Source organism: Rhineura floridana, chromosome 2 (assembly GCF_030035675.1).
Source record: "Rhineura floridana isolate rRhiFlo1 chromosome 2, rRhiFlo1.hap2, whole genome shotgun sequence".
Classification (NCBI taxonomy): Eukaryota; Metazoa; Chordata; class Lepidosauria; order Squamata; family Rhineuridae; genus Rhineura; species Rhineura floridana.
Genome location: NC_084481.1, coordinates 5,217,218 through 5,243,964, shown reverse-complemented (window position 1 = coordinate 5,243,964; position 26,747 = coordinate 5,217,218). Strand labels below are relative to the sequence as shown.

The following is a 26,747-nucleotide window of genomic DNA, read 5'->3' as shown; positions in this document are numbered from 1 at the left end:
ATTAGGATTGACCCCTCTACAATTCCAGAAAACGCAGAAGGCAATATATCTAAGAACTAGAATCTTTGGAAGTATTTCAAGTGTCTCGCGGAATCATATACTGGCGGATTTGGATCCCAACCATATTTTCTTTCACTCTGGGTTGCATCCAACTCAGTGTAGACCCAATGGACTTTACTAACTTATGTTCATTGATTTTCAGTGGGTCTGCTCTATGACTTAGTTGAATGCAGTTATCTGTGTTGGGGGAATTTTGACCTCTGGATCTTGCTCCTTGAGCTACTGCATCACTCTGGAAAAGTGTATGCCTTCTTTGGCCCAACTTGCTGTGCATACTCTTTGTGTTGCTTTTCTTCTTTCACCTGTGATTATTTCCAGAGCATCATTATGGGCAGTTCACAGATTTAAATTCCCATTCTGTCCACTATCCTTTCTTCACCATTCAGGTCCTCTCCTGGTTCTTCAGTCTTGCTTCCTATTCTTAACATACCTGCCTTGCCTTCTAGGGGTGGCCAGCAATTAGCCTCACTCTTTGGTTAGATGCCTAGACCCAATCCCATAGGAAATCTTGAGAATCTTCCAGTATTTGAAGACATGAACTAGTAAAGCGCTTCCCATAATCCAGTTAACTATTCTCAAAATAAGTGTGGTTGAAGATGCAAGGTTGTTCATGCAATGGGAATACCCTGCTCCTCCCTCTCCCATTGTGTGCCATATGAAGCATTTCCAGAGCATGTGTGTGTGTGTGTGGGGGGGGGTGTGCTCAGCAAACAGCTGAAATGCTGTCTGATTCTTGCCCTTTGCAACCCTTAGAAAAACCTTTTCAGGGTACCTAAGGGGCTTCACTAGAGAGGAGGGCTCAGGAATTACCCTTGTGTAAGTGCCCTTGTGCTGTTATAGGTAGAACCCACAATCTTCATACCAAGGTTTTAAAAATTTTAAATATGTATTAGGGTTTTCACGTAAGTGCTGTGATATAGTTTAATTGGTTCCCTTTCCCTATCCTTCCCTTGCCCTCCGCTGGTCCCCAGTAGATGTCACATTAGACCGAATGTAATATAGAGTCAATGGATGTAGTAGAAACCTCTTTGTTGGACAAATAGTAGATGTACCGAGTCATATTATTATTTATGATTACAATACTGTGAAAAACTTTTGAACTTAGGTTTCTGCTAAAATAAATAAAATTACGGGGGGGGCACTTTACAGCGCTTTGTCTTTCGGCGTTCCGCTAATGCGGCGGCTTTCAATTAGGGAAAGTCCCCGCTTTAAGGTTCCTGTTCCACTTTTACAGCGGTTTTTGCTCATCGCACACCATTTTTGTGTCATTTTTGCACGATGCGCACCATTATCTTCAATGGGATCCGCTTTTTGGCAGTTTCTGCTTTTCGGCAGCAGTCCGGAATGGAACCTGCCGTATAAGCGGGGCCCACCTATATAATGATTTTATTCTAAATTCTGTTGTTCTTAGTTGGAATTTTTGATGAGGTTCTTAAGATTTACTTCACAAGTGTTTTGTTGGTAACCCATGTAGAAATAATTGAAAAGTAGCTTGTTCAGTGGTGAATATGGGCATGGGATTCAGCATCATTTATTGATAGTTTATTTGTTTATTTTTTCTTTTTAATGGTTTTACTGAGTCTTTCTTTGTTTATTTTGTAACAAAAATAATACTCCAGTACAGCATTCCTTGTATCATTTTCCAGCTTGGGATTGGAAGGTAGTGTTTTGAAGGGTCCTTTCTGAAGGGTCAATTCCAGAAAATGGGGCTACGAAACTGCTGCTTTAGCAGGTGGCTATTATTGTAAGGCTGTTGCAAGGTCCCATCTTATCTCCCATTCTTTCTAATATCTATAATATATAGCTACCGTATGGAATGTATTATTTGGAGATTTGGGCTAGGCTGTCATCAGTAGTTGGATGGCACTCTATTTGCTCTCTTTCATTTGCGGCTTCTATTCCTGGGGATTCACTGGAAGTTTTAAATTGGTCTGTGGAAGCAGTTTTGGAATGGATGGTGATTAACAAACTAAAAATTAATCCTGACAAGTTGGAAGTATTGTTGATCGAGGGTTTCCTGTATTGGGCACTAAGCCTGATCCTGTATGATGAATTTCTCTTGTTCTGGATATGGTTGCACACCTCCTGAAGCAACAAGCTTTTATTTTAGGAACTCTCTTGGATCTGGACCTTTGAATGGATGCTGAGGTGGCAGTGGCCAGGAATACTTTTTCTTACCAATTTTGCCTTCTGCAGCAATTCCAAGAGAAATTTCCTTTCTAGGAGAAACAAGATCTGGCCTCGGTCATTCAGGCTCTCTTTATCTCCAGGTTAGACTACTATAATGTGCTTTTTGTGGGACTGCCATTGAAGACAGTGCAGAAACAGGAGCTACCCATTCAGATCATATTACACTGAACTTATATTGGATTCACTGTATTACTACTTGCTTCTGGGCTCCATTCATAGTTCTCATGTTGATATTTAAAGCTCTAATTGTTTGTGACCAGAATAACTCAAGAATCTCATTTCTCCCCCCCCATGAGCCTGCCAAGGGCTGTCATCCTATTTCAGAGCCCCTCTTTCAGATCTTCTTCTCTCTTTGCAGTTACGTGTGACCATTGGGGGAGCAGAGAGGGTGTTACAGTTATGGAGTAGGTGTCAATTTGTCAGGCAGGAAAAGCAGGTTGTCTAATTTTCTTCAAAACTTTGTCATCCATTCAGAAGCAGTACATTTAATTCAGGAAGGAAACAGTTTCAGGATTCCCTGACAATGGAAATTTACAGCAAGTTCAAAATATCCCTCTATACACACTCCAGTATATTAATACATTGCTTGCTGTTGGAGTTCATTTTTACGTCTTTCATGTGTAAAAACGTTGGCCACTAAGTGAGGTAGTCATACACTTTTTGATTTTTCCATTGATGCTCTGTCAGAGCCACTGAATTCCATAGTAATCCATGGCAAAGAAAATGATTAGTATTGTTTTAACATATGTGGTAGATACTAGGAGTGTGCGTCACCTCTGTGTGTATCCCAAATAATTAGCTGAATTGCGATGATAGAGTCATGCTCTCATGTTTCCAAGTTGTATTGCACTGTTAACCAGGCATCTTGAGGTGGATCGAGGACCTCCTAAATTTCTGAGTCACCCTGTGACCTTGGTCTTTCCAAAAAGTAAAGCACACGGCTGTTCCCCCTGCCCCTTTCTGAGAAGCAAGACCATGCTGATTGGCGAAATGACCAGAACTCAAAAGGGGATGTGGTGGAGGGGTAAAGGAATATTTTGTTTGGGTGGACAGGTCTAGCTTTTAATCATAGTGATTTAGGGAAGGGATACCGAAGTGAAATAGAGTTGTTCTTCATTTGGATCATCATTATTCTCCAAGCTTTGGCAGTGAGATCAGAGCCTGCTTCTTTCCCAGTTATTTTTTTTCTTAACAAGCAATTCAATATCATAGCTCTGTCATAGCTCTGTCTCTTTTTCTTCACAGAGAGTATTTTCAGGAAGGGGGCAAGAAAAAAAAGACTTTTCCAGATTTTTACCCCCTGGATCTATTTGTCTGAACTTTGGCAGGTTTCTGACCCGTGGACACCTCCCTCATGTTCACTCTGCCCTTGTAGAGAACCACTGCACCTATATTTCTGAAATTTGGCAGGCTTCATCCCCTCTGAAATGTGGGCTATGCCTGCAATTTGCATCCAATTTCAGAAATTTTTTTTAATTAAAAGTTCCTTGCACAAAAATCCCTGAATGTATCTGCCTGAAATTTGGGATGTTTAATCCAATCTGGAAAGCCTCCTTTGCCTGCAGATTTCATCCACTTACATGAAAAGGTGGTGGTGGTGGAGCTAGTAGACATTTGTAGATGCCCCATTATAGTTAATGCAGGTGAAACAAAGCTTCAGAAGTACAGATCAGATTCGGACTTAAATAATGAATCACAGCAACATTGTTTGGACGGATTCCAGATGCTACAGATAGAAAGTGAATCTTGTGGCGATTGCACATTTTAGTAGATACTAGTGGGTGTGGGTATATCAGTCCTTTGATTGGTTATTCACTACTTTTAATTGATCCCAAGTGGGGTTCTACCTGTTATCTGCACAATGTTACCATAACAGTTACGATGCTGAGCATGATAGTGGTCCGTGTTATAGTTTGATGCCTTGAAGGCCAGTATCACAGGCTGATTGACTCAGTTAGGAACTCAGATTTTAACAGGAAATGAATCAATAAATCTTTGTTGGTAAATAATTGCTATTGAATAGAGCTTTAATATAAATTTATGAGTGGCGTTTTATCACAGCTTGGGGCTATAGTGAGCCACTTAGTGATGGATTTCAGATAATACATTCATTACGTTAACTTTGTAAGTTATTTAAAGCTTGTATGCTTAACATTGCTTTTGGCTTGCAGTGACCTCCTGGGACTAGACACAAATACGTGTTTCTACTAAAGGTGTTTGAAAGAAAGAAAGCTCTTCTTGCTTATGCCCAATAAATGTGTCTTTCAAAACAACTGGCTAACTATTGAAACTCTAAGTAAAGAGCTTGAGCATTGTATATCTATTCTGTTGTTAGATTCGGAGTTTATTTCTGGAGTATAGGTAACTAAACTAGCAAGCAAAGAAAAGGGGGTGCTGGTTTGTGGTGCTAACATTGTAGAGACATAACACAATTCACAGAAATTGTCAGAATAAATGATAAAATGTCAAGGAAATCAATGTTTTAAAACTTTCCTTCTAATATTGAGAGTGAAGATGTTCTTGCTTAGAATTATAATTTATTTCAATAGCTATATGGTTTAACTGAATTTCCTGTATAACAAATAAGGTTTTGTAGGAGCAAGACTTATTTACAACTAACTGAAGAATTTTTGAAAAGAAACATATTTCCTGTCCTGTCTATACCTAATATATGGAAAATGCAATTCTTTGGCTTTTAAAAAAAAAAACTGAATTCTTTTCAGTAGGGAGAATTGGGACTTGCAACAAAATGTTGCAGTGTATCCTCAGTTTTTTTAAAAAGTGTAAAGACAAAGCTCTTACCAATTGGCTTACTGAGAAGGTAAATGTGCAAGCAGATTCTACCCTGTCAAAAGTGTGATGCACTCCGAGGGGTTTAACTGGCTCTGAATCTAGGGTCTCATCCCCTGAAGGAGAGGTTGTGACACCAGGGTCATAACCATCTACATAATTTTTGAGAGATGAAATACACTGTTTTAAGAGATGCCTGCCAAATGATTGGTTATAATGCAAAGAAAAACCAACCTAATGCTGCTCACTCTTTCATAAAATGCTTTATAATGTGTGTGTGTGTGTGTGTGTGTGTGTGTGTGTGTCTGTCTGTCTGTGTGTCTGTCTGTGTGTCTGTCTGTCTGTCTGTCTGTCTGTTTGTCTGTCTCTTGGGCCCTGCTGCCTCTGTTGCATTACCACCACCACTCCCACAGCCCTATATGTGTTATGGGCAAATGAGACCTTTCCCATGCAATTGAAAGAACTTGAAAGATGTTGTTGTTATGTGCCTTCAAGTGGATTACGACTTATGGCGACCCTATGAATCAGTGACCTCCAAGAGCATCTGTCATGAACCACCCTGCTCAGATCTTGTAAGTTCAGGTCTGTGGCTTCCTTTATGGAATCAATCCATCTCTTGTTTGGCCTTCCTCTTTTTCTACTCCCTGCTGTTTTCCTCAGCATTATTGTCTTTTCTAGTGAATCATGTCTTCTCATTATGTGTCCAAAGTACGATAACCTCAGTTTCATCATTTTAGTTTCTAGTGACAGTTCTGGTTTAATTTGTTCTAACACCCAATTATTTGTCGTGTTCACAGTCCATGATATGTGCAAGGCTTTCCTCCAACACCACATTTCAAATGAGTTTATTTTTCTCTTGTCCGCTTTTTTCACTGTCCAACTTTCACATCCATACATAGAGATCAGAAATACCATGGTCTGAATGATCCTGACTTTGGTGTTCAGTGATACATCTTTGCATTTGAGGACCTTTTCTAGTTCCCTCATAGCTGTCCCCTCCAGTCCTTCTTCTGATTTCTTGACTTATTGTCTCCATTTTGGTTAATGACTGTGCCAAGGTATTGATCCTTGACAAGTTCAATGTCCTCATTGTCAACTTTAAAGTTATATAAATCTCCTGTTGTCATTACTTTAGTCTTTCTGACGTTCAGCTGTAGTCCTGCTTTTGTGCTTTCCTCTTTAACGTTCATCAGCATTCGTTTCAAATCATTACTGGTTTCTGGTAAGAGTATGGTATCATCTGCATATCTTAAATTATTAATATTTCTCCCTCCAATTTTCACACCTCCTTCATCTTGGTCCAGTCTTGCTTTCTGTATGATATGTTCTGCATATAGATTAAACAAATAAGGTGATAAAATACACCCCTGTCTCACACCCTTTCTGATTGGGAACCAATCTGTTTCTCCATATTCTGTCCTTACAGTAGCCTCTTGTCCAGAGTATAGGTTGCACATCTGGAGAATCAGATGCTGTGGCACCCCCATTTCTTTTAAAGTGTTCGATAGTTTCTCATGATCTACAGTCAAAGACTTTGCTGTAATCTATGAAAACACAGGGTGATTTTCTTCTGAAATTCCGTGGTCCGTTCCATTATCCAACATATGTTTGCGATATGATCTCTGGTGCCTCTTCCCTTTCTAAATCTAGCTTGGACATCTGGCATTTCTCCCTCCATATATGGTAAGAGCCTTTGTTGTAGAATCTTGAGCATTTCATTTCATTTCATTTTATTAAATTTATATACCGCCCATAGCCGAAGCTCCCTGGGCGGTTCACAACAATCAGCATAAAATACAATGAAACACATATTTAAAACAGTTTTTTAAAAGCTTAAAATATACACTTAAAAACATAAACATATTTACACATACTAAAATGCCTGGGAAAAGAGGAAAGTTTTAATCTGGTGCCAAAAAGATAGTAATGTCGGCACCAGGCGTATCTCGTCAGGAAGACTATTCCATAATTCGGGGGCCGCCACTGAGAAGGCCCTCTTTCTTGTCGCCACACTCCAAGCCTCCCCCTGAGTAGGCACCCGGAGGAGGGCCTTCGATGTTGAGCGTAGCGTACGGGTAGGTTCATATCGGGAGAGGCGTTCCATCAGGTATCGTGGTCCCGCGCCATATAAGGCTTTATAGGTTAAGAGCAGCACCTTGAACCGGGCCCGGAAACATATAGGCAGCCAATGCAAGCGGGCCAGAATCGGTGTTATATGTTCGGACCGCCTGGTCCCCGTTATCAATCTGGCCGCTGCATTTTGCATGAGCTGCAGTTTCCGAACCGTCTTCAGAGGCAGCCCCACGTAGAGCACATTGCAGTAATCTAGTTTAGAGGTTATCAGAGCATGGACAACTGAAGCGAGGTCATCCCTATCCAGATAGGGGCGAAGTTGGGCCACCAAACGAAGTTGGTAAAAGGCACTCCGTGCCACCGAGGCTACTTGATCCTCAAGTGACAGTGAAGGTTCTAAAAGAACTCCCAAACTACGAACCTGCTCCTTCATGGGGAGTGTAACCCCGTCCAGAACAGGTTGAACATCCACCATCCGGTCGGGAGAACCTCCCACTAACAGCATCACGGTCTTGTCTGGATTAAGCCTCAGTTTATTAGCTCTCATCCAGTCCATTGTCGCAGCCAGGCAACGGTTCAGTACATTGACAGCCTCACCTGAAAAAGATGAAAAGGAGAAGTAGAGCTGCGTGTCATCAGCATACTGATGGCAACGCACTCCAAAACGTCTGATGACTGCACCCAGGGGCTTCATGTAGATGTTAAAAAGCATGGGGGACAAAACTGACCCCTGTGGAACCCCATACTGGAGTACCCAGGGTGTCGAGCAGTGCTCCCCAAGCACTACCTTCTGGAGATGACCCGCCAAATAGGAGCGGAACCACTGCCAAGCAGTGCCACCAACTCCCAAATCAGCGAGTCTCCCCAGAAGGATACCATGGTCGATGGTATCAAAAGCCACTGAGAGATCAAGGAGAATCAACAGAGTCACACTCCCCCTGTCTTTCTCCCAACAAAGGTCGTCATACAGGGCGACCAAGGCTGTCTCTGTACCAAAACTAGGCCTGAAACCCGATTGAAATGGATCTAGATAATCGGTTTCATCCAAGAGTGTCTGGAGCTGGCTCGCAACCACTCGTTCGAGGACCTTGCCCAGGAATGGGACATTTGCTACCGGCCTGTAATTGTTAAGATTTTCTGGATCCAAGGACAGTTTCTTCAGAAGTGGTCTTACCACCGCCTCTTTCAGGCAGCTAGGGACCACTCTCTCTTGCAATGAGGCATTTATCACTTCCCTGGCCCAGCCGGCTGTTCCATGCCTGCTAGCTTTTATTAGCCAAGAGGGGCAAGGGTCCAACTTAGAAGTGGTTGCACGCACCAATCCAAGCACCTTGTCAACGTCCTCAAGCTGTACCAACTGAAGCTCATCCAAAGAATCATGTTACTTGCATGGGATATTAAAGCAATAGTTCGATAATTACTGCATTCCCTGGGATCCCCTTTCTTTGGAATTGGGATATATAGTGAATGCTTCCAGTCTGTGGACCATTGTTTAGTTTTCCATATTTCTTGACATTTTTTTTGTCAAAATTTGGACTGATTCAGCCTCAGTAGCTTGTAGCAACTCTATTGGTATGCCATTTGTTCCTGGTGATTTGTTTCTTCCAAGTATTTTAAGAGCAGCTTTCACCTCACATTCTAAAATTTCTGGTTCTTCATCATATGGTTCCTCCGTGAATGAATCTGTCATCCTTGCATCTCTTGTATAGAGTTCTTCAGTGTATTGGTTCCATCCTCCTTTTATTTCATCTCGGTCAGTCAGTGTGTTCCCTTGATTCAACATCCCTACTCTTGGTTTAAATTTCCCTTTCATTTCTCTAATCTTTTGGAATAGGGCTCTTGTTCTTCCCTTTTTGTTGTCCTCTTCTATTTCTATACACTAACTATTGTAATAGTTCTCTTTGTTCCTACGTACTAGTCGCTATTGTTGCACTAAGGGTTCTGACCGTGTTTCTATCTCGTTTTGCTTTTGCTTTCTTTCTCTCTTTAACCATTTTAAGAGTTTCTTCAATCATACATCGAGGTCTTTCTCTCTTTTTAACTAGAGGTATTAGTCACTAGTCAGTCAGTAATAGTTTATTGTTTATAGCCAATGGCCATTACAAAATAATAAAACATGTGTATACATCATTTGAGACACATTAAGATTCAATCCAATAATACATAGGTAAAACCCTAAGCTTTCAAAAGCTAATTAAAATAATTATAAGATAAAAAATTGCTTTATTTATTTATTTATTTGAGTTAGAAGTGTACTCAAGTGGTTCCCCATTTACTGATGGGGCTAGTGTGTTTTAAGGAGGTCATTCTGATCTTCGCTGCGGCTAACGCGAACAGGGCTACCCTATAGGTAACAAATTTGTCTTTGTCTGCCAGCAGCCATCTTATCTTAAATTCGTCTGGTTGGCCTTCTAATAAGGTCTGAAAGGGAAGGAAGAACTTGGTCCTTGGTGAGTCATATAGAGCGCAATATAAGATATAATGCTCCATGCCTTCGATTTGCCCTGAACCACATATGCACAAACAGTCTTCTAATGGTTTTTTTTTATTATCTACTGACCAGATATTCAGTGGGCATCAGTTGGAATCTGAGTCAGGTGAAGGCCCTTCTTACGGGGGAAAAAAGACAATAGAGGTATTGTCTTTTTGCATTCTTCCCTGATAATGTATCTGACTTCACTCCATAGTTCTTCTGGTTCTCTGTTAACTAAGTTTAAAGCCTCAAACCTCTTCCTTATTTGATCTTTATATGCTTCTGGGATGTTATTTAAATTGTATTTTGGCATGATGATTGCTCTGTTGTTCTTCTTTAGCTTTATTCTGACTTTTGATACGACCAGTTCATGATATGTACTGCAGTCTGCTCCTGGTCTTGTCTTTACAGAAAGTATGGAACTTCTCCATCTTCTGCTACCAATTATATAATCAATTTGATTCCTATAGTGACCATTTGGTGATGTCCACATGCACAGTCGTCTTCTCGGTTGCTCAAAAACTGTTCGCAAGAAACAAATCATTGGCTTCACAGAATTCAATAAGTCTTTCTCCTGCTTCATTTCTGTCTCCTAAGCCCCATTTCCCCATAATTCCTAGTTCTTCTCTGTTCCCTACTTTTGCATTCCAATCCCCCATGATTATCAGCACATCTTGTTGTGGTGTGTGATCAATTTCTTCCTGTACTTCTGCATAAAATCTCTCCAATTCCTGTTCTTCTGCGTTTACCGTTGGAGCATAGACTTGGATGATGGTTATATTAATAGGTTTCCCGTTTAATCTCATTGATATCACTCGCTCAGACCCTGCATTGTGTAGCTCCTAATTGCTCTTGCTATATCTCACTATTAAAGCAACCCCATTTCTTCTTAATTTCTCATTTCCTGCATAAAATATTTTGTAGTTGCCTGATTGAAAATGTCCCTTTCCCCCTCCTTTTTAATTCACTCATGCCAAGTATTGTAATGTTGATATATTCCATTTCTTGCATGACTATTTCTAACGTTCCCTGGCTCATGCTTCTCACATTCCATGTTCATGTTGTGTGCATTGTACAACTCCGGACTCTCCTTTTGCATCTGTGCACATCAGTCTCTGGGCTTCCTTTCGGCTTTGACCCAGCTGCGTCATTAGTCACAGTGCTACTCGTACAAGTCTTTTGTTCTTCCCCAGTAGCTCGGTGAGTGCCTTCTGACCTGGGCGTCTTATCTTCCAGCACTATCCCGTGTTGCGTTTTGGATACTCTGTTCATAGGGTTTTTGTGGTAAGAGGTATTCTGAGGTGGTTTACCATTGCCTTCCTCTGAGTTGGATGCATCTTAGTCTGTTGTCTCAGCTTTGACCATTCCGCCTTGGGTGCCCCTGCTAGGAGTCTAGCCTCTTGGTCTAGACTCCTGACAGCATTGCTCTCAGCTTCTTCAACACTCTCAAACCCCCTCACCACGTTAAAGTGTGCATCCTAATGGGGGACTTGAAAGATAATAACATAATAATATGTTTATTGCCTAGTCCAAAGACCATTGCAGAACAGAACTAAATACACAACATTAAGACATTAAATGACTTTCATACAATGTTAATAATCACAATTAAATTTAATAAAATTAATTAAATAAATAAATATATAACTAGTCTTAAAATTAATAGAGCTTTACTTGTAAAACAGTTAAACATTGCTATATTTAACATTTAATATAATGACAGAGAGCATTTTGTGCACTCATATCTCCAAATCTCTATGACATTTTACAGAGATGGAATCCAGGAACTTTTCTCTGCATCTAGCAGCCATCACTGCAAATGCAGCGACCCTCTGGATCACATACTGATTTGTCTGTAACAAAAAGCTGAGTTTCTCTTTCACACCTCAATATTTCATTTTCTTTAGGAATGGCTCTAAGTAACTTTCTCTAATGTCAGTATACAACCGACACTCGAGCACATAATGAGCCAAGTCCTCTGGAAATGGGTTTCCACTCTATCTTGTACTGGTTTACCATAATATCTCCCCCATTTCATCATTGTATCCATTTGTTTAAAACATAGATGTGTAAAAGCTTTATGAAATTCCATTGTCATGGGGAATGACGAACTTTTCATATTGGTGTTCACGTTTTACACTGGCTAGCCATTTTGCTGTTCCTGAGGATGTGAGGGCATTTGTGTCAGTTTGTGCTCCTACATCAGACACTCTTTGGTTTAAGATATTACTGGTAACATTCATCCTTGGATTCAATACCTGAACGGAGAATCCAAAATTTGGAAAAAGTTTTAAAGGTTTCTGCAACCAGAAGTTTCCTTGAGTGAGTGGCGTCTGTTCCTCCAGGCAGATCTTAGGGAGCCTTTCTTCCATTAGGTTACTTATTCTGCGCCAGTAATTTACCATCCTGACATATATTAACCCGGAGATATTTTCTATGCCCATTTCGGCTCTAGTTAAATAAGCTGGGGTGGATTTTGAAACCCCTAAAATTGTCCACAGAAAGCGGTTTTGAATTCTTTCAGTTTCAGAAAGATCTGCAAAGCTCCAGATTTCAGCGCCAAAAATTAGCATTTGTATCACCTTTGCTTTAAATATGTTTAAAACTGGGAGTAATGAGCCTGGATATCTGTAATTTAGCTTGTTTAAAGATTGTAAATAGGCAGCTGATTTCATTTCATTTTTCTTTATTTGTAAGGCCCAAGAACCTGAGGCTGAAAAGATAATGCCAAGATAACAATAGGATTTTACCTTGTGCTGTGTTAATAAACCATCTGTGCGATTTTCTCTTTCTACCAAAAACTACTACTGTAGATTTATCGTTATTAATAAATCATTTTCTGCACAGTAGGAGCTGAACTGTCTTACAAGTCTTCTCAGGCTGATTTGAGATGTTGTGAGTAGGATCATATTGTCTGCATACAGTAGTATATTCACTGCTCTGTTTAAGATTTTAGGCATATGATATTTCTGATTATGGGGAAAAGCATCTATATAATTAATATAAAAATTAAAAAGAAATGGTGCTAAAATGCAGCCTTGGTGTATACCTTCATATGTTGGAATTATGTCTGTGAGGGCAAAACTTGAACCCGTTCTAACCTTCAGATAGGTTTCTGAGTAAAGTACTTTAATTAAAAATAAGAATCTCAGGTTTATATTTGTGTTTGACACCTTTTCCCAGAGATGTTGTCTATTTATAGAATCAAAGCTGCACTTAGATCAATGAAAGCTGCCAAAAGCTGTCCACCTTTTGTCGAATACTTAGTTATGAAATGAAGTAATGTATAGCAATTATCCACGGTAGATCATCCTTTCCTAAAGCCAGCGTGTTCTTCAGTTAGAAAAGAATTTTCATCCACCCATTCCTCTAGTTTTTATAAGAGGTACTTGGCATATATTTCGGCTGGGGTATTAATCACACGAATTGGTCTGTAATTTCTGGGTTTCTGCCGATTACCTTTCTGAATATTGGAATTACTATACTAAGATTCCAGCCTTTGAGGATGCAACCTGTATTATTTATATGAGTAAATAGACCGGCCAATAGTGAAGCCCACCAGTCAGTATCACTCTTAAACAATTCAGGAGGCAGGAAATCCTCACCTGGGTGGTATTGTTCTTCAGTGTCTGTATGAGGGAATTAATCTTAAGTGCAGTTACAGGTGACCATAAAGGGAGGGAGTTAATGTCCACTGCCCAAGGCAATCTGCTGGCTGTCCTTACATCATTTTCTTCTCTAAATAAATTTGAATAAATTTTTTCCCATGTTGATGCTGGTATATGGACATCAAATGTAAATTTTACTTCTCTGAGTCTGCCAGAGACTAAATGCCAAAAGAAGGCAGAATTTGGCCCTGTTGCCGCCAGTTCCAGATCAGCCTAGAAAAATTTCTGAAACTGTTTCTTGACTGAAATTATTTTTTTATAATCATGACTAAGTTGCAGCATAATTTTCTGTGCCTCAAGATCAGATGAGGCATGCACTCTTCGTGTCTGTCTTCTCAGTTTTCTTCTCAATACTCTGCACTCTTTATCAAATGAAAGGGACTTCATGAGCTTTAATTCATTTAAACTTATGTCAGTTTTTAAAAAGGGTCTGAAGTTATTACATATGTCCTGGTATGCTTGCAGTACCAAATTAATATTAGAATCAGGGGTAAAAATTATGTTGCCTAGAGATCTGCCCATAATTGAGTTCTGGAAGTCTTTACGTTTGATCACATTTACCTTTTGCCATTTCAGTCTTTTTTTCCCCTGGACTACCAGTTTCTGTGATAACCATTGACCTGAATTGGTCACTGTCCTCATATCAGATTCCACAGCTATCTTCACTGTTATGGGTTGATGATCACTGTTTTCCCTGGAATTAACTGTTACACCAGAGAATAAATGAACGTTTCCTCTGGAGATACAGATATAATCAAGCACACTCCCTGCACTTGCAGAGAAATAAGTAAAAGGATATGGTGTGTTAGGTTCATTACTACCTACTATCTGCAATCTAAACACATACATTAACTGAAATAGACACCAGCATTATTTATCTTCTTGTCCCTGGATTTCCAGTAATTCAAATCTAATGAATTATCTTCCAGAATTCCACACTGCTCAGCAACCTTTATCAAAGATGGTCCTATTCCGGCATTAAAATCACCCAGTAATAAGCAGGGCATTTGGAAATTTTGTGCCCAGCTTCTCCAAGCTCACTGCCGAAATCTGAGCCTCCATGGACAGCTTGGAATCAAGAACAACCCCAAGGCTGCGGACCTGGTCCTTCAGGGGCAATTTCACCCCGTCGAACACTAGGTCAACATCTCCTAGCCTTCCCTTGTCTCCCACGAGTAGCACCTCAGTCTTATCAGGATTCAACTTTAGCCTGTTCCTTCCCATCCATCCACTCACGGATTCCAGGCACTTGGACATGGTCTCCACAGCAGACTCTGGTGAAGATTTAAACGAGAGATAGAGCTGAGTGTCATCCGCATATTGGTGACACTGCAGCCCAAATCTCCTGATGATTGTCCCCAGCGGCTTCATATAGATATTAAATAGCATGGGAGAGAGGATAGAGCCCTGTGGCACACCACAATTGAGAGGCCAAGGGTCTGAAACCTCCTCCCCCAATGCTACCTGTTGATGCCTGTCGGAAAGAAAGGAATGGAACCACCGTAGTACAGTGCCTCCTATTCCCGATTCCTCCAGGCGATGTAAAAGGATACTGTGGTCGACAGTATCAAAAGCCGCTGAGAGATCGAGGAGGACAAGAAAGGTGAATTCTCCCCTATCTAATGCCCTGCACATATCATCAACCAGAGCGACCAATGCTGTTTCAGTTCCATGTCCAGTCCTGAAACCCGATTGGTATGGATCCAAATAATCCGTTTCATCCAAGTGTCTCGACAACTGATTAGCCACCACTCGCTCAATGATCTTGCCCAGGAATGGTAGGTTCGAAATTGGGTGAAAATTGGCAGTCATGGGAAATATAGGAGACTTCCAGATCTATTAGAGCTTCCCCACCTCTAATCTTCTATTTATTCATAGGTTTTCATACTGGTCAACTCTTAGTTTCACCTTTGCTAATGGCATGGGAGAGGCTATATTCTCAAACATTCTGGAAACCTATAGTCCAATATTTAGAATCTCGGTCTTTCTTCAGTATATTTTCCCGACCATATGCCATTTCTGAAAAGAGATCACAGTACAAACGTTTTTGTAATTGAATAATATGCTGAATTTTTTTCAGGGGCAATTAGATCTATCAGTGTATCTAATCTATCTAATCTATTTATTATTTGATTTATATCTCACCCTCCCAGCTAGAGCCCAGGGCGGCAAACAAAAGCACTCAAAACACTTTAAAGCATCATAAAAACAGACTTTAAAATACATTAAAACAAAACAAGTTTAAAAACACTTTGTTAAAAACCTTTGAGGAGATCTTAAAAAAAGGTTAAAAAACATTGTTTTAAAAAAACAGTTTAAAAACATAATAAAAAGCAATTCCAATACAGAAGCAGACTGGGATAAGGACTTAAAAGGTTTGTTGAAAAAGGAAGGTCTTCAATAGGCACTGAAAAGATAACAGGGATGGCGCCTGTCTAATATTTAAGGGTAGGGAGTTCCACAGGGTAGGTGCCGCCACACTGAAAGTCCATTTCCTATGTTGTGCAGAACAGACCTCCTGATAAGATGGTATCTGCAGGAGCCCTCACCTGCAGAGCGCAGTGATCGATTGGGTATATAAGGGATAAAACAGTATTTCAGGTATACTGGTCCCAAGCTGGATAGGGCTTTGTACACCAAAACTAGAACCTTGAACTTGACCACATGTTGGCAATACCCTGCTCCAGTGAGCAGTCTCGCCGCCACATTTTGCATCAGATGCAGCTTCCGGACCAACCCCAAGGGCAGCCCTACATAGAGCACATTATAGTAATCCATCCTGGACGTTACCAGTGCATGGACAACCGTGGTCAGGCTATCCTGCTCCAGAAACGGCTGCAGCTAACTTACCAGCGAAACCTAGTAAAAGTCACTCCTAGCCACTGAGGTCACCTAGGCCCCTAGTGACAAAGATTGATGTAGGAACACCCCCAGATTATGGACCTGCTCTTTCAGAAGGAATACGACCCCATCCAAAGCAGTCAACTGACCAATTATCCAAACTTGGGATCCACCAACCCACAGTACCTCCGTCTTGCTAGGATTCAGACTCATTTTATTGGCCCTCATCCAGCCCACCTCTCCCGATTCAGATGATGCAGAGAAATAGGGATGGGTATCATCAGCATACTGCTAACACCTCACCCCAAATCTCCTTATGACTGCTGCTAAGGGCTTCATATAGATGTTAAACAGCATGGGGGACAAAATTGTATCCTGCAGCACCGCACTGCATAACTGCCAGGGGGCCGAAAGACAATCACCCAGTGCTATTCTCTGAAAATGACCCTGGCGATAGGATCGGAACCACTGTAAAACAGTGATACCCATCTCACCAAGTTGGCCCAGAAGGATACCATGGTCAATGGTATCAAAAGCTGCTGAGGGATCAAGTAAGAGTAACAGGGTCACACTTCCCCTGTCCTTCTCCCGGTAAAGGTCATCCATCAGGGTGACCAAGGCCGATTCAGTCCCATAACTAGGCCTGAACTCAGACTGGGATGGGTCAGGATAATCTGTTTCATCCAAGAGTACTTGCAATTGCTGCACCACAACCCTCTCAATCACCTTCCCTAAGAAGTGGGTATTTACAACTGGTCAGTAGTTGTCACAAACCAATGGGTCCAGGGTGGGCTTTTTCAGGAGTGGTCGGATCACCGTTTCTTTCAGGGCGGCTGGAACTACTATCTCCCGCAATGATGCGTTGACCACACCCTGGATCCACTCGGTCAGACCCCCTCGGCAAGCTTTAATAAGCCAAGAAGGGCAAGGGTCGAGAGGACATGTTGCTGGCCACATCATCATAAGCACCTTGTCTGCATCATCAGGCTGGATGAACTGAAACTGTTGCCAAGAAGTTGCAGCAGACATTGCACTGGTCACCTCATTGGGGACTACAGTAGATGTGGATGGGGCATCTAGACTGTTTGGTATTTTAAAAAATATAAAATGAAGTAGGAAATGGTTTTGTGGTCCTATTTCTTAGCAGAGATATAAAACGGAAGCAGCAGAGTGAGAATATAAACCAGTCCACACCTTTCCCACAGCCGTATTAGTTAGTCAGATAACTCACATACAGAGTCTTCTTAGGTAAAAAGATAAAGAATATTTACCCACAACCTTTCATATGCAGGAAACATAGGTGCTAGCTTAGATGAAGAAAAAGTAGAAGTCTTAGTCCATTTTAGTCTTTGGTAGTGATGCTCTCAGGGGAGCATCTGCCATGCGGCCTCTCCCAGAGGTAAAAAGCTCAGTAATGGAGATTATGCGGGAATCCCCAGGACAAAGGAGGAGGAAGCCAGGTAACTAATCCCACCCATTAGGAAGTTACATCATGGTAAACAGGTACATGAGATATTTCCCAAATATCCCTTAAAGGGAACATCTCCCTTTTTACAAGGGAACATGCAAGTTTCCCTATTCCAACAAAGACTGCTACGGAGTTGAGCAAATGTACCCTCAAAGTGCCTTGCAAACAATTCACAGTGGGCCTCCGAAGGGTCTAAGACTCCATTTCCTTTTGCTAAAGCCGGTTGCTTTGCCCATTTGACCTCGGGAATTGGTAGCCCTTTGACTCCTAAATGAGCCAAATGGATGGTCAGCCAGATAGGCGATTAACAAATTCAATAATAATAAATAAATGAGCCTGTCGCTTTGGGTTCTGTTTTATAAGGAGAAGATACTTAGATTTATGTAACATCGACAATGAGGACATTGAACTTGTCAAGGATTATCAATCTCAGCACAGTCATTAACCTAAATGGAGATAATATCAAGAAATCAGAAGAAGGACTGGGGAGGGCATATGAGAGAACTAGAAAAGGTCCTCAAACGGAAAGATTTATCACTGAACACTAAAGTCAGGATCATTCAGACCATGGTATTCCCGATCTCTATGTATGGATGTGAAAGTTGACAGTGAAAAAAGTGGATAAGAGAAAAATAAACGCATGTGAAATGTGGTGTTGGAGAAGAGCTTTGTGGATATCATGGACTGCGAAAAAGACAAATAATTGGGTGTTAGAACAAATTAAACCAGAACTATCACTAGAAGTTAAAATGATGAAACTGAGGTTATCATACTTTGGACACATCGTGAGAGGACATGATTCACTAGAAAAGACAATAATGCTGGGAAAAACAGAAGGGAGTAGAAAAAGAGGAAGGCCAAACAAGAGATGGATTGATTCCATAAAGGAAGCCACAGACCTGAACTTACAAGGTCTGAACAGAGTGGTTCATGACAGATGCTCTTGGAGGTCACTGATTCATAGGGTTGCCATAAGTCATAATCGACTTGAAGGCACATAACAACAACAACCTGGCATTTTCTCCCTGCTCGGCACTTTCCTCCCCTCTAGCTATAACTACTGCCACTCTTTCTCTCACTTTCACTGCCAGTTCCTACAGATGTGATAGAGAAGGTGGTCATGGTTGGAAAATCCTCTCAGTGTGTTCTCCTTCCTCAGCGTTTGTATCAGCTGCTGTTAATGGTTATTGGGGGGGGGCAATCCAGAGGTCTGCTTCCCCACCTGCTGTATCTGCTGCCACTCTCTCTCCTTTTGCCCCGAGAGCACTCTTGAGTGCCAGGAGTCTGCCAGTTCCTGGAAGTGGGCTGCACAAGACAGTCAGTGTTAATGGATCCTCCCAGCACTTTCTCCCTCCTCAGCCAGCATGTTCTCCCTCTTCTGCCTCGAGGTGATATTAACAATGTGACATCAACCACTCCAAAATCTCACATCAGAGTGCCAGCCGGTGTGCGTATGGATATTAGCACAAAGGCTGGTATAACCAGAGAAAGAAGTCTGCCCTCAGTACTGCACAGAATCTAGCTTTCCTTGCAGATAAAGCCAAAAATCTCTTCCACCTAGTGACATGATATCAGTGGGCTTCTTCTTGGTCAAAACACACACACACACACACACACACACACACACACACACACACACACACACAAGAAGAACTGGCAATAATTAGCAAAAGGATGTGATGGAAAAGTTCATATGAAATCTGCAGTTTGTGTGCAGAAAGCCCATCAGAAATGTTCAAAACACATTTTAAATGTTGTAGGCTGTAGCAGACAGTACCAATACCTCCCACGCAGCTGATACCAGCTTGGGTAGCTAAGCCTTTAAACCCTTTGAAATCACAAACTGAAGATACAAAGATAAAACACATAACTCACCCGACTTGCACTTACACGTGATAAGAAAAAGAGAGTTAAGAAGTTAAAACAATTTAAAACAATTTAAAAGTTAAAACTTGTAACAAACTTAAAACAAACCACGGAGCCTGAAAAGGTGACTACTGCTTAGGTCGCCATCTCAGCTTGAAAGATGGTCATGAAATGAGTGGGAAATGCCTGAAAAGGGCTAAAGATGTGTTGATGTTTGCTGCAACAGTTCTGATGATGTATTCATAGAAAGGATGGAGGTCTAAATGTAAACATTTCTGATGTCATGCATATTATGTGCCCCCTTCTCCCCACTTAGGTGTGTAAGTGTCATGTTTTATACATTAAACCAAAAGGAAGGCAACACTGTAATGTGCTGTATGTGGGGCTGCCCTGGAAGCTGCAGCTGGTGCAAAATGTTTCAGCGCAAAGCAAAATGTGTTGGTGCAACTGCTCACTGGGGCAGGGTATCGTCAACATGTTACCCCACTGCTGAAAGAATTGCACTGGATGCCCATTAACTATCGGGTCAAGTTCAAGTTTCTGGTTTTGGTGTACAATGCCCTATGCAGCTTGGGACCAGAATGTCTAAAAGATCGTCTTACCCTTTATATACCCAGTTGATCACTGCACTTTGCAAGTGAGGGCCTCCTGCAGATACCATCTTATCAGGAAGTCTGTTCTGGACCACATAGGAAGCGAACCTTTAGTGTAGTGGCACCGACACTTTGGAATTCCCTCCCCTTAAAAAATTAGACATGTTCCTCTGTTATCTTTTTGGCGCCTACTGAAGACCTTCCTCTTTCAACAAGCTTTATCCCAGTCTGTCTCTCTGTTGAAATTGTTTTTAAAAAGCTGTTTTTAAAAATGTTTTTAAAATGTTTCAATTTATTATGTTTTTAAAGATGTTTTAGAGTGCTCTTAGTGTTTTTGTTTGCCACTCTGAGCTGCTGCTGGGAGGAAGGGCAGGGTATAAAATAAACAAATAAATAAATGTTTCTCAAGTAATTCAAGCACGTGATCAATGCTGAATGTATGGTCTTCATTTGAAGTGTGCTAACTCCAAAAGAAATATTAAGTGAGCAAAATAACTGTATTGATATTATATGAATTATTGTAGCCACTTGTATGTGCGGGGATGAAGAAGCCATATCAAATTAGTTTGTGCAATAAGTAGGGCTGGATCCACATTTCTAGGGGTCTTTGGACCCCATGGGCCCTTCACCACCAGCAGCACTGGCCCTGCTCACCTCCTCCCACTGCCTGTCTTCATTGCTGCAGGGTCCTCCTGGCACCAATTCTCCTTAGTGCTCGTCCATCCCTGCAGCAGCTGGAGGCTATGGGTGCTCCACCACAAGCCCTTCTGCAGCCACTGTCACCAGATGCACGTCGGGCCTCCATCGCTTGGGAAACCTCACCACATGGACACTGTAGTCACAGCAGTGTCTTCAAGGTGACGTTTCCCGTGCCATGGAGGCTGCTTCTGAGGGGGTGGACCCCCGGAGTCTCCAGCTGCTGAAGGGAAGAGCAAGTGCAGGAGGAGGACGTGATAGTGGTGCTGGTGGGCCCCGCAGCGACAAAGAAGGGAGGAGATTACCAGGCCCATGGTATGGTGCCCCAGTGATCTCCTGGGCTATCGGGCCAGTGCCCGACCTGGCTGCTTGCTGGCACTGGGCCTGGCAATAACAAAAACGGTAAAACTTAATTTTATAGTGTCTCTGTCTGTCTAACTATGAATTTCACATTACTTTTTTTCCTTCTCCAACAGGGTATGCTGCTCAAGCGAAGTGGGAAATCTTTAAATAAAGAGTGGAAGAAGAAATATGTTACTCTCTCTGATAATGGTGTACTGACCTATCATCCAAGTTTACATGTAAGTGTGCATGCATTTCATAGTTATCAAATAATGAGACCCACCCAGTCTGTGAGTAAGAATCCTATGTGTAATCAAGATAGTCCAATTCATGAATATTCTCTAGAAACAACCATTTCTTAATGAGATTAATTTTGAGCATTCAGTGTAGAAATTAAAGATTTAAGAATTTACATTCTAGAAACCAGAGGAGTGAGAAAATAGTTGCTTTTCTAACGGACATAATTTGACTAGGAAGCCCAGGCTTTCTGTTTCCCTTTACTAGAATATCTCCCAAATACAGAATTGCATGGCCTGGAGCTGCAAGCTATGAAGCCTAGTTTCATTTGTGACCAATACAGGGAGATGAATGGTTGGAAAAAAGGGTATGCAAAATGTAATCTGCTTAGTAGTACCATAAATGTCTTATTCTACTCTTAATACATATACTACAAAGCCAAGCCACCCCTCCCTGTTTTGAAGACATTAAGAATAATTATGTTACTCATCTAATTTATCTTAAAACAAAGAACTTGATTATTGTTTTGAGTGGATATGTGAGGATTATAAACCAGTTTAATATCTTGCATTGTGGCATGCTCTAAAATTTTCCCCAATGTTAATACGTGGGAGAAGATAGTTTGTTCTAGTAGTCACATAGTAGGAGATGTCCTGGCTTTGCAGCTGTTCCGGTTCAAATTTATTATTTATTTATTGCATTTTTATCCCACCTTTTCTCCAAGGAGCTCAAGGTGGCATACATGGTTCTCCCCCTCCTCATTTAATCTACACAACAACCCTGTGTGGTAGGTTAGCCTGAGAGGCAGTGACTGGCCCAAGGTGAGCTTCATGGCTGAGTGGGGATTTGAACCCTGGTCTCTTCAGTGAAGCTTTGGTAACAATGAAAGATGCAGACATATTGCTTACTTTTAGTTTGAGATTCCATCATAAAAAGGCTCTTCCATGGCAACATCTCTTTTTTTCTAGTTGTCTATAGATATGTTGCACATACTGGTTGGAGAAGATGCTTTCCCCATCTTTCTAAACAGGCATTTGTCAACAATACAGGAGTTGAAATGTTGAGGAAGTATAATGTCTTCCACTAGTTAATCTAAGACTATATGCATTTTATTCATTCAAAGCATCATTTTTGAATATGTAATTTCAAGACTTTAGCTTCCTCTCTTTTATCTTGAGTAGATTTGTTAGCCTTTCCCCCCATATTTAAAATTAGCCTACAGAGATGAATCCATTTCGCTGATACCTAGCCTTTTCCTAGCCTTTTCCTAGGCTTTGAGCACATAGTGTCCTATAGCAAAGCATTTCCATTAGCCAGACAGGTTGATCTGCTGATCAGTTGCGAAATCTCTTTGAAGCGATTTTTTTTTAAAAAAAACTTCACTCAAACTGATCCCACCAGGTTTTATAGTAAAAAGGGATGGGCTTTGACTAGCGTCATGTGCCCCTGTTTTCAGAAAAGGGAGGTGGAGACACACTGGAAACCTGCAGAACAGTGAGTGTGTCTCTACTCCTATTATCTCTTTTAGAAAGTTCTGTAGGAAGCTCCAAATAAATTCTAAAGAAATAGGCTATAGAGCAAACTTCTCTTTGAAGAAGGTGGCAAGATATTTCCTGTAAATGCAAATTAAGTAAACTGCTTTGAGTGTAGAGCTTGTTCTATTTAGATACACAAAAAATAAAGATGGCTGTGTTGACCCATAAGAAAAAATCCAGTTGGTACAATACTTTTATTAGGCAATCAAAATATCACAAACTGTGTGCAGATTTTCAAGTTCTATTTAGGTAGAAGAATATCCAAGAAATTCCAATATACTTTTTATATAGATCATCCCTGTTGCCACATGTGATAGTCTGATTAGGGAGGTGTCATCTTCTTCTCAGATGGTAGACTGCTTCATGAATTATTTTTTTTAACATAGGGGGATGAGAAATACATAGGTGCAAGGTTTTCAGATACAACCTGCCAACTTACAAGGTTAGTTAGTTTTTGGAGGGCTGCTACTTTTTACTGTGTATTTTAAACTGAGATAAGTATTAGATTAAAACATTACTGCATCTCATAATTCAAGCAAAACATAATGGTGAGCTGGAATGCTCCATTCTTTATTGTCTGTATAATGGTCAAAAGCTATCTATGCACACACACACATGGACACCCTGCTGCTGCTGCTGCTGCTCATGAATGGTGAAGGGGCAAAATTTCCCTCTGTTGGCAGCACTTCAAGGGGTGCTGCTCTTGTGAGCCCCTGACCATGGAAAGCTTTTCACAGGTGCCAGAGCTGCCCTCAGAATGGGCAGCTACAAGTGGAGCATCCATGTATGCCAGTTTGGACTTTAGCTATAGCATGTCATTGTTTGTGACAAATAAGCTGAAACACAACCACCTTCCTGTGCAGTTGGACAGGTTGCCAGTTGCCCTTCATTACTTACTCCAGGGTAGTGCTGTTACCATCCACATTAATACAGTAGGGCCCCATTTTTCAATGGCCCGCTTTGTGGCGTTGTGCTAATACAGCGGCTTTCAATTAGAGTAAGACCCCACTCATACGGTGCTTGTTCCACTTTTATGGCGTTTTTCATGCGTCAGGCGCCATTCTGTTGAATAAGTTCCGCTTTTAGGCCGGTTTCGCTTTTAGGCGTGGGTCTGGAACGTAACCCGCTGTATGAGTGGGGCCCTACTGTAATAACCCGTAATCTGAATATGCGGCCAACTCAGATTTATGGTTTACACATGTGGAGGAGGACAGACTTTTTTCCAGAGCGTCCTTTCAAAACTTTATAAAACTTTATTAGTGTGTATCAAGTAGTCCAAGCACATGTAAAACTTGACCAGGCTATGCAAAGAGGCTTAATCAACTCAATCAACTCCAGGGACTCTTGGATGACACTGATTATCTTGATCCGTTTCAATCCGGTTTTAGGCCTGGGTTTGGTACCGAAACAGCCTTGGTCGCCCTGTATGATGACCTTTGTCGGCAGAGGGACAGGGGGAGTGTGACCCTGTTGATTCTCCTTGATTTTTCAGCTGCTTTTGATACCATCGACCATGGTATCCTTCTGGGAAGGCTCACAGAGTTGGGAGTTGGGGGTATTGCTTGGCAGTGGCTCCGCTCCTACTTGGTGGGTCGTCAACAGAAGGTAGTGCTTGGGGAACACTGCTCGACACCCTGGACTCTCCATTGTGGAGTCCCACAGGGATCGGTACTGTCCCCCATGCTTTTCAACATCTATATGAAGCCGCTGGGTGCGGTCATCAGGAGTTTTGGAGTGCGTTGTCACCAGTACGCTGATGACACGCAACTCTATTTCTCCTTTGCATCTTCCTCAGGTGAGGCTGTTAACGTACTAAACCGTTGCCTGGCCGCGATAATGGATTGGATGGGAGCTAACAGACTGAAACTTAATCCAGACAAGACCGAGACGCTGTTAGTGAGTGCCTTCTCTGCCCAGATGGTGGATGTTCACCCTGTTCTGGATGGGGTTACACTCCCCTTGAAAGAACAGGTTCGTAGCTTGGGAGTTCTTTTCGACCCTTCCCTGTCTCTTGAGGCTCAGGTAGCCTCAGTGGCACGGAATGCTTTCTACCATCTCCGATTGGTAGCCCAGCTACGTCCCTATCTGGACAGTGACGACCTCACCTCAGTTGTTCATGCTCTGGTAACTTCTAGATTGGACTACTGCAATGCGCTCTACGTTGGGCTGCCCTTGAAGATAGTTCGGAAACTACAGTTAGTCCAGAATGCAGCGGCCAGATTGTTGACGCGGACCAGAAGGTCCGCTCATATAACACCTGTTTTGGCCCATCTGCACTGGCTTCCTATTTGTTTCCGGGCTAAATTCAAAGTGCTGGTTTTGACCTATAAAGCCTTACACGGCATGGGACCGCAATACCTGGTGGAGCACCTCTCCCAATATGAACCTACCCGTACACTGCGCTCAACATCTAAGGCCCTCCTCCGAGTACCATCCCATCAAGAAGCTCAGAGGATGGTGACTAGAAATAGGGCCTTTTCGGTTGTGGCTCCTGAACTGTGGAATGGTCTCGCCGATGAGGTGCGCCTGGCGCCGACGCTGCTATCTTTTTGGCGCCAGGTGAAAACCTTTTTATACGCCCAGGCATTTTAAAGTGTATTTTTACAGTATTTTATTACTATGTTGTATTCTGGATGTTGTTTGGTTCTCGTATTGTTTGTGTGTTTTTGTTTTTTGAGTTATTATATTTATTGTATTTATATATTGTGCCTGCTTTTACCTTTTATGTACACCGCCCAGAGAGCCTTCGGGCTTAGGGCGGTATATAAATTACATTAATTAATTAAATAAATAAAAATAAAACAAAGCATTTTTATTTAAGAATCCGGACAGAAAGAGGTTGAGAAATGGGAAGCTGCTTTATAAAATAGAATAAAACAATTCTTTTTAATTAACTTGATAGCAGAAAACCCAAAATACAACAATTCAAATTTCAAAGCAACTTACAAGTGTAGTGTGTAGAACCTGCTGGGTTCCGTGGATGGAGGAAGAGATAATCTATACTCTCAGCCAATAGCATGGAGAACAAGGAGCAATTTGCAATCAAGGTTATTTCTATGGAGACTGGGCATCTCCTGGAGTAGAGGTGTGAATGGTTCTGATGCAAGCACTTATCTCTGTAGAGGCAAAATTGTGTTGTGCAGTTCTCAGGCTGAATGCTGTGGGAGAGCAGAGCTTTTGTGTTGCTTCAGCACCAGTCACCCTTTAACTTAGCCCTGTATAGGAGCAGCAGTTCTGCCTCGACTGGAAGCTCTGCCTTCACTGAAAGTTCACTCTTCAGTTAAATGGGTCTAGTCCTCTCCAAACTTTAACTCCAACAGATTGTGTTTGCATTTTGACAACTTTGTAGGGCAGTACAATATCTCAGAGAGGAGGTCAGGTCTCCAGGTTCTCTGGTGCATTCACTACAGCTGCCCAATTTCCCTGCTTTTTAAAGTTTGATAGAAATATCCATGGGCTATAGGTATGTTCTTAAACCACAAGGTTTCTTGCTGATTAGTGAATGTCCCTGCTGTTTAATCCAGGAGGTAAGAAATGGGATCCTGTGCAAGTTTGCTGAGAATGGAGTGATCATTTGCATGGTTATTGAGTTCAGTGGGATTTACTCCCGGGCAGTCATGCTTAGGATAGGTGAAACTGACCACGGGATGGAGAAGGGAGGAGGAGGAGGAGGGAGGGGTGGAAAGGCAGAGGGGAGGACTGGGATGGGAGCAGGCAGGAGGGGGAGGGGAGGACAGATGTGATCATTTGCATGTTTATTGAGTTCAGTGTGATTTACTCCTGTGCAATCATGCTTAGGATAGGTAAAACTGACAGGGGGGAGGGATGGAGGGCTGAAGTGGGCAGAGGAAAAGGAAGAAGGAAGAGGGGAGGAGAGGAGGAAGGGAGAGGAAAGGGGAAGGAGGGGAAAGGCAG

General features: G+C 41.8%; 1 protein-coding gene across 8 annotated transcripts in view; it reads left to right on the top strand.

Annotated features, from left to right (window-relative positions):
- The window catches only part of AGAP1 (ArfGAP with GTPase domain, ankyrin repeat and PH domain 1), a 639,639-nt gene that overhangs the window by 269,986 nt on the left and 342,906 nt on the right, over nucleotides 1–26,747 (top strand). For all 8 annotated transcript variants that reach the window (XR_009760410.1, XM_061607665.1, XM_061607664.1 and 5 more), the window contains one exon: nucleotides 21,195–21,299. Coding sequence is in view for 7 of the 8 variants with exons in the window: in XM_061607665.1 (XP_061463649.1) it covers nucleotides 21,195–21,299 (105 nt within the window). In the remaining variant the exon portion in view is untranslated. The remainder of the gene's footprint in view (nucleotides 1–21,194; nucleotides 21,300–26,747) is intronic.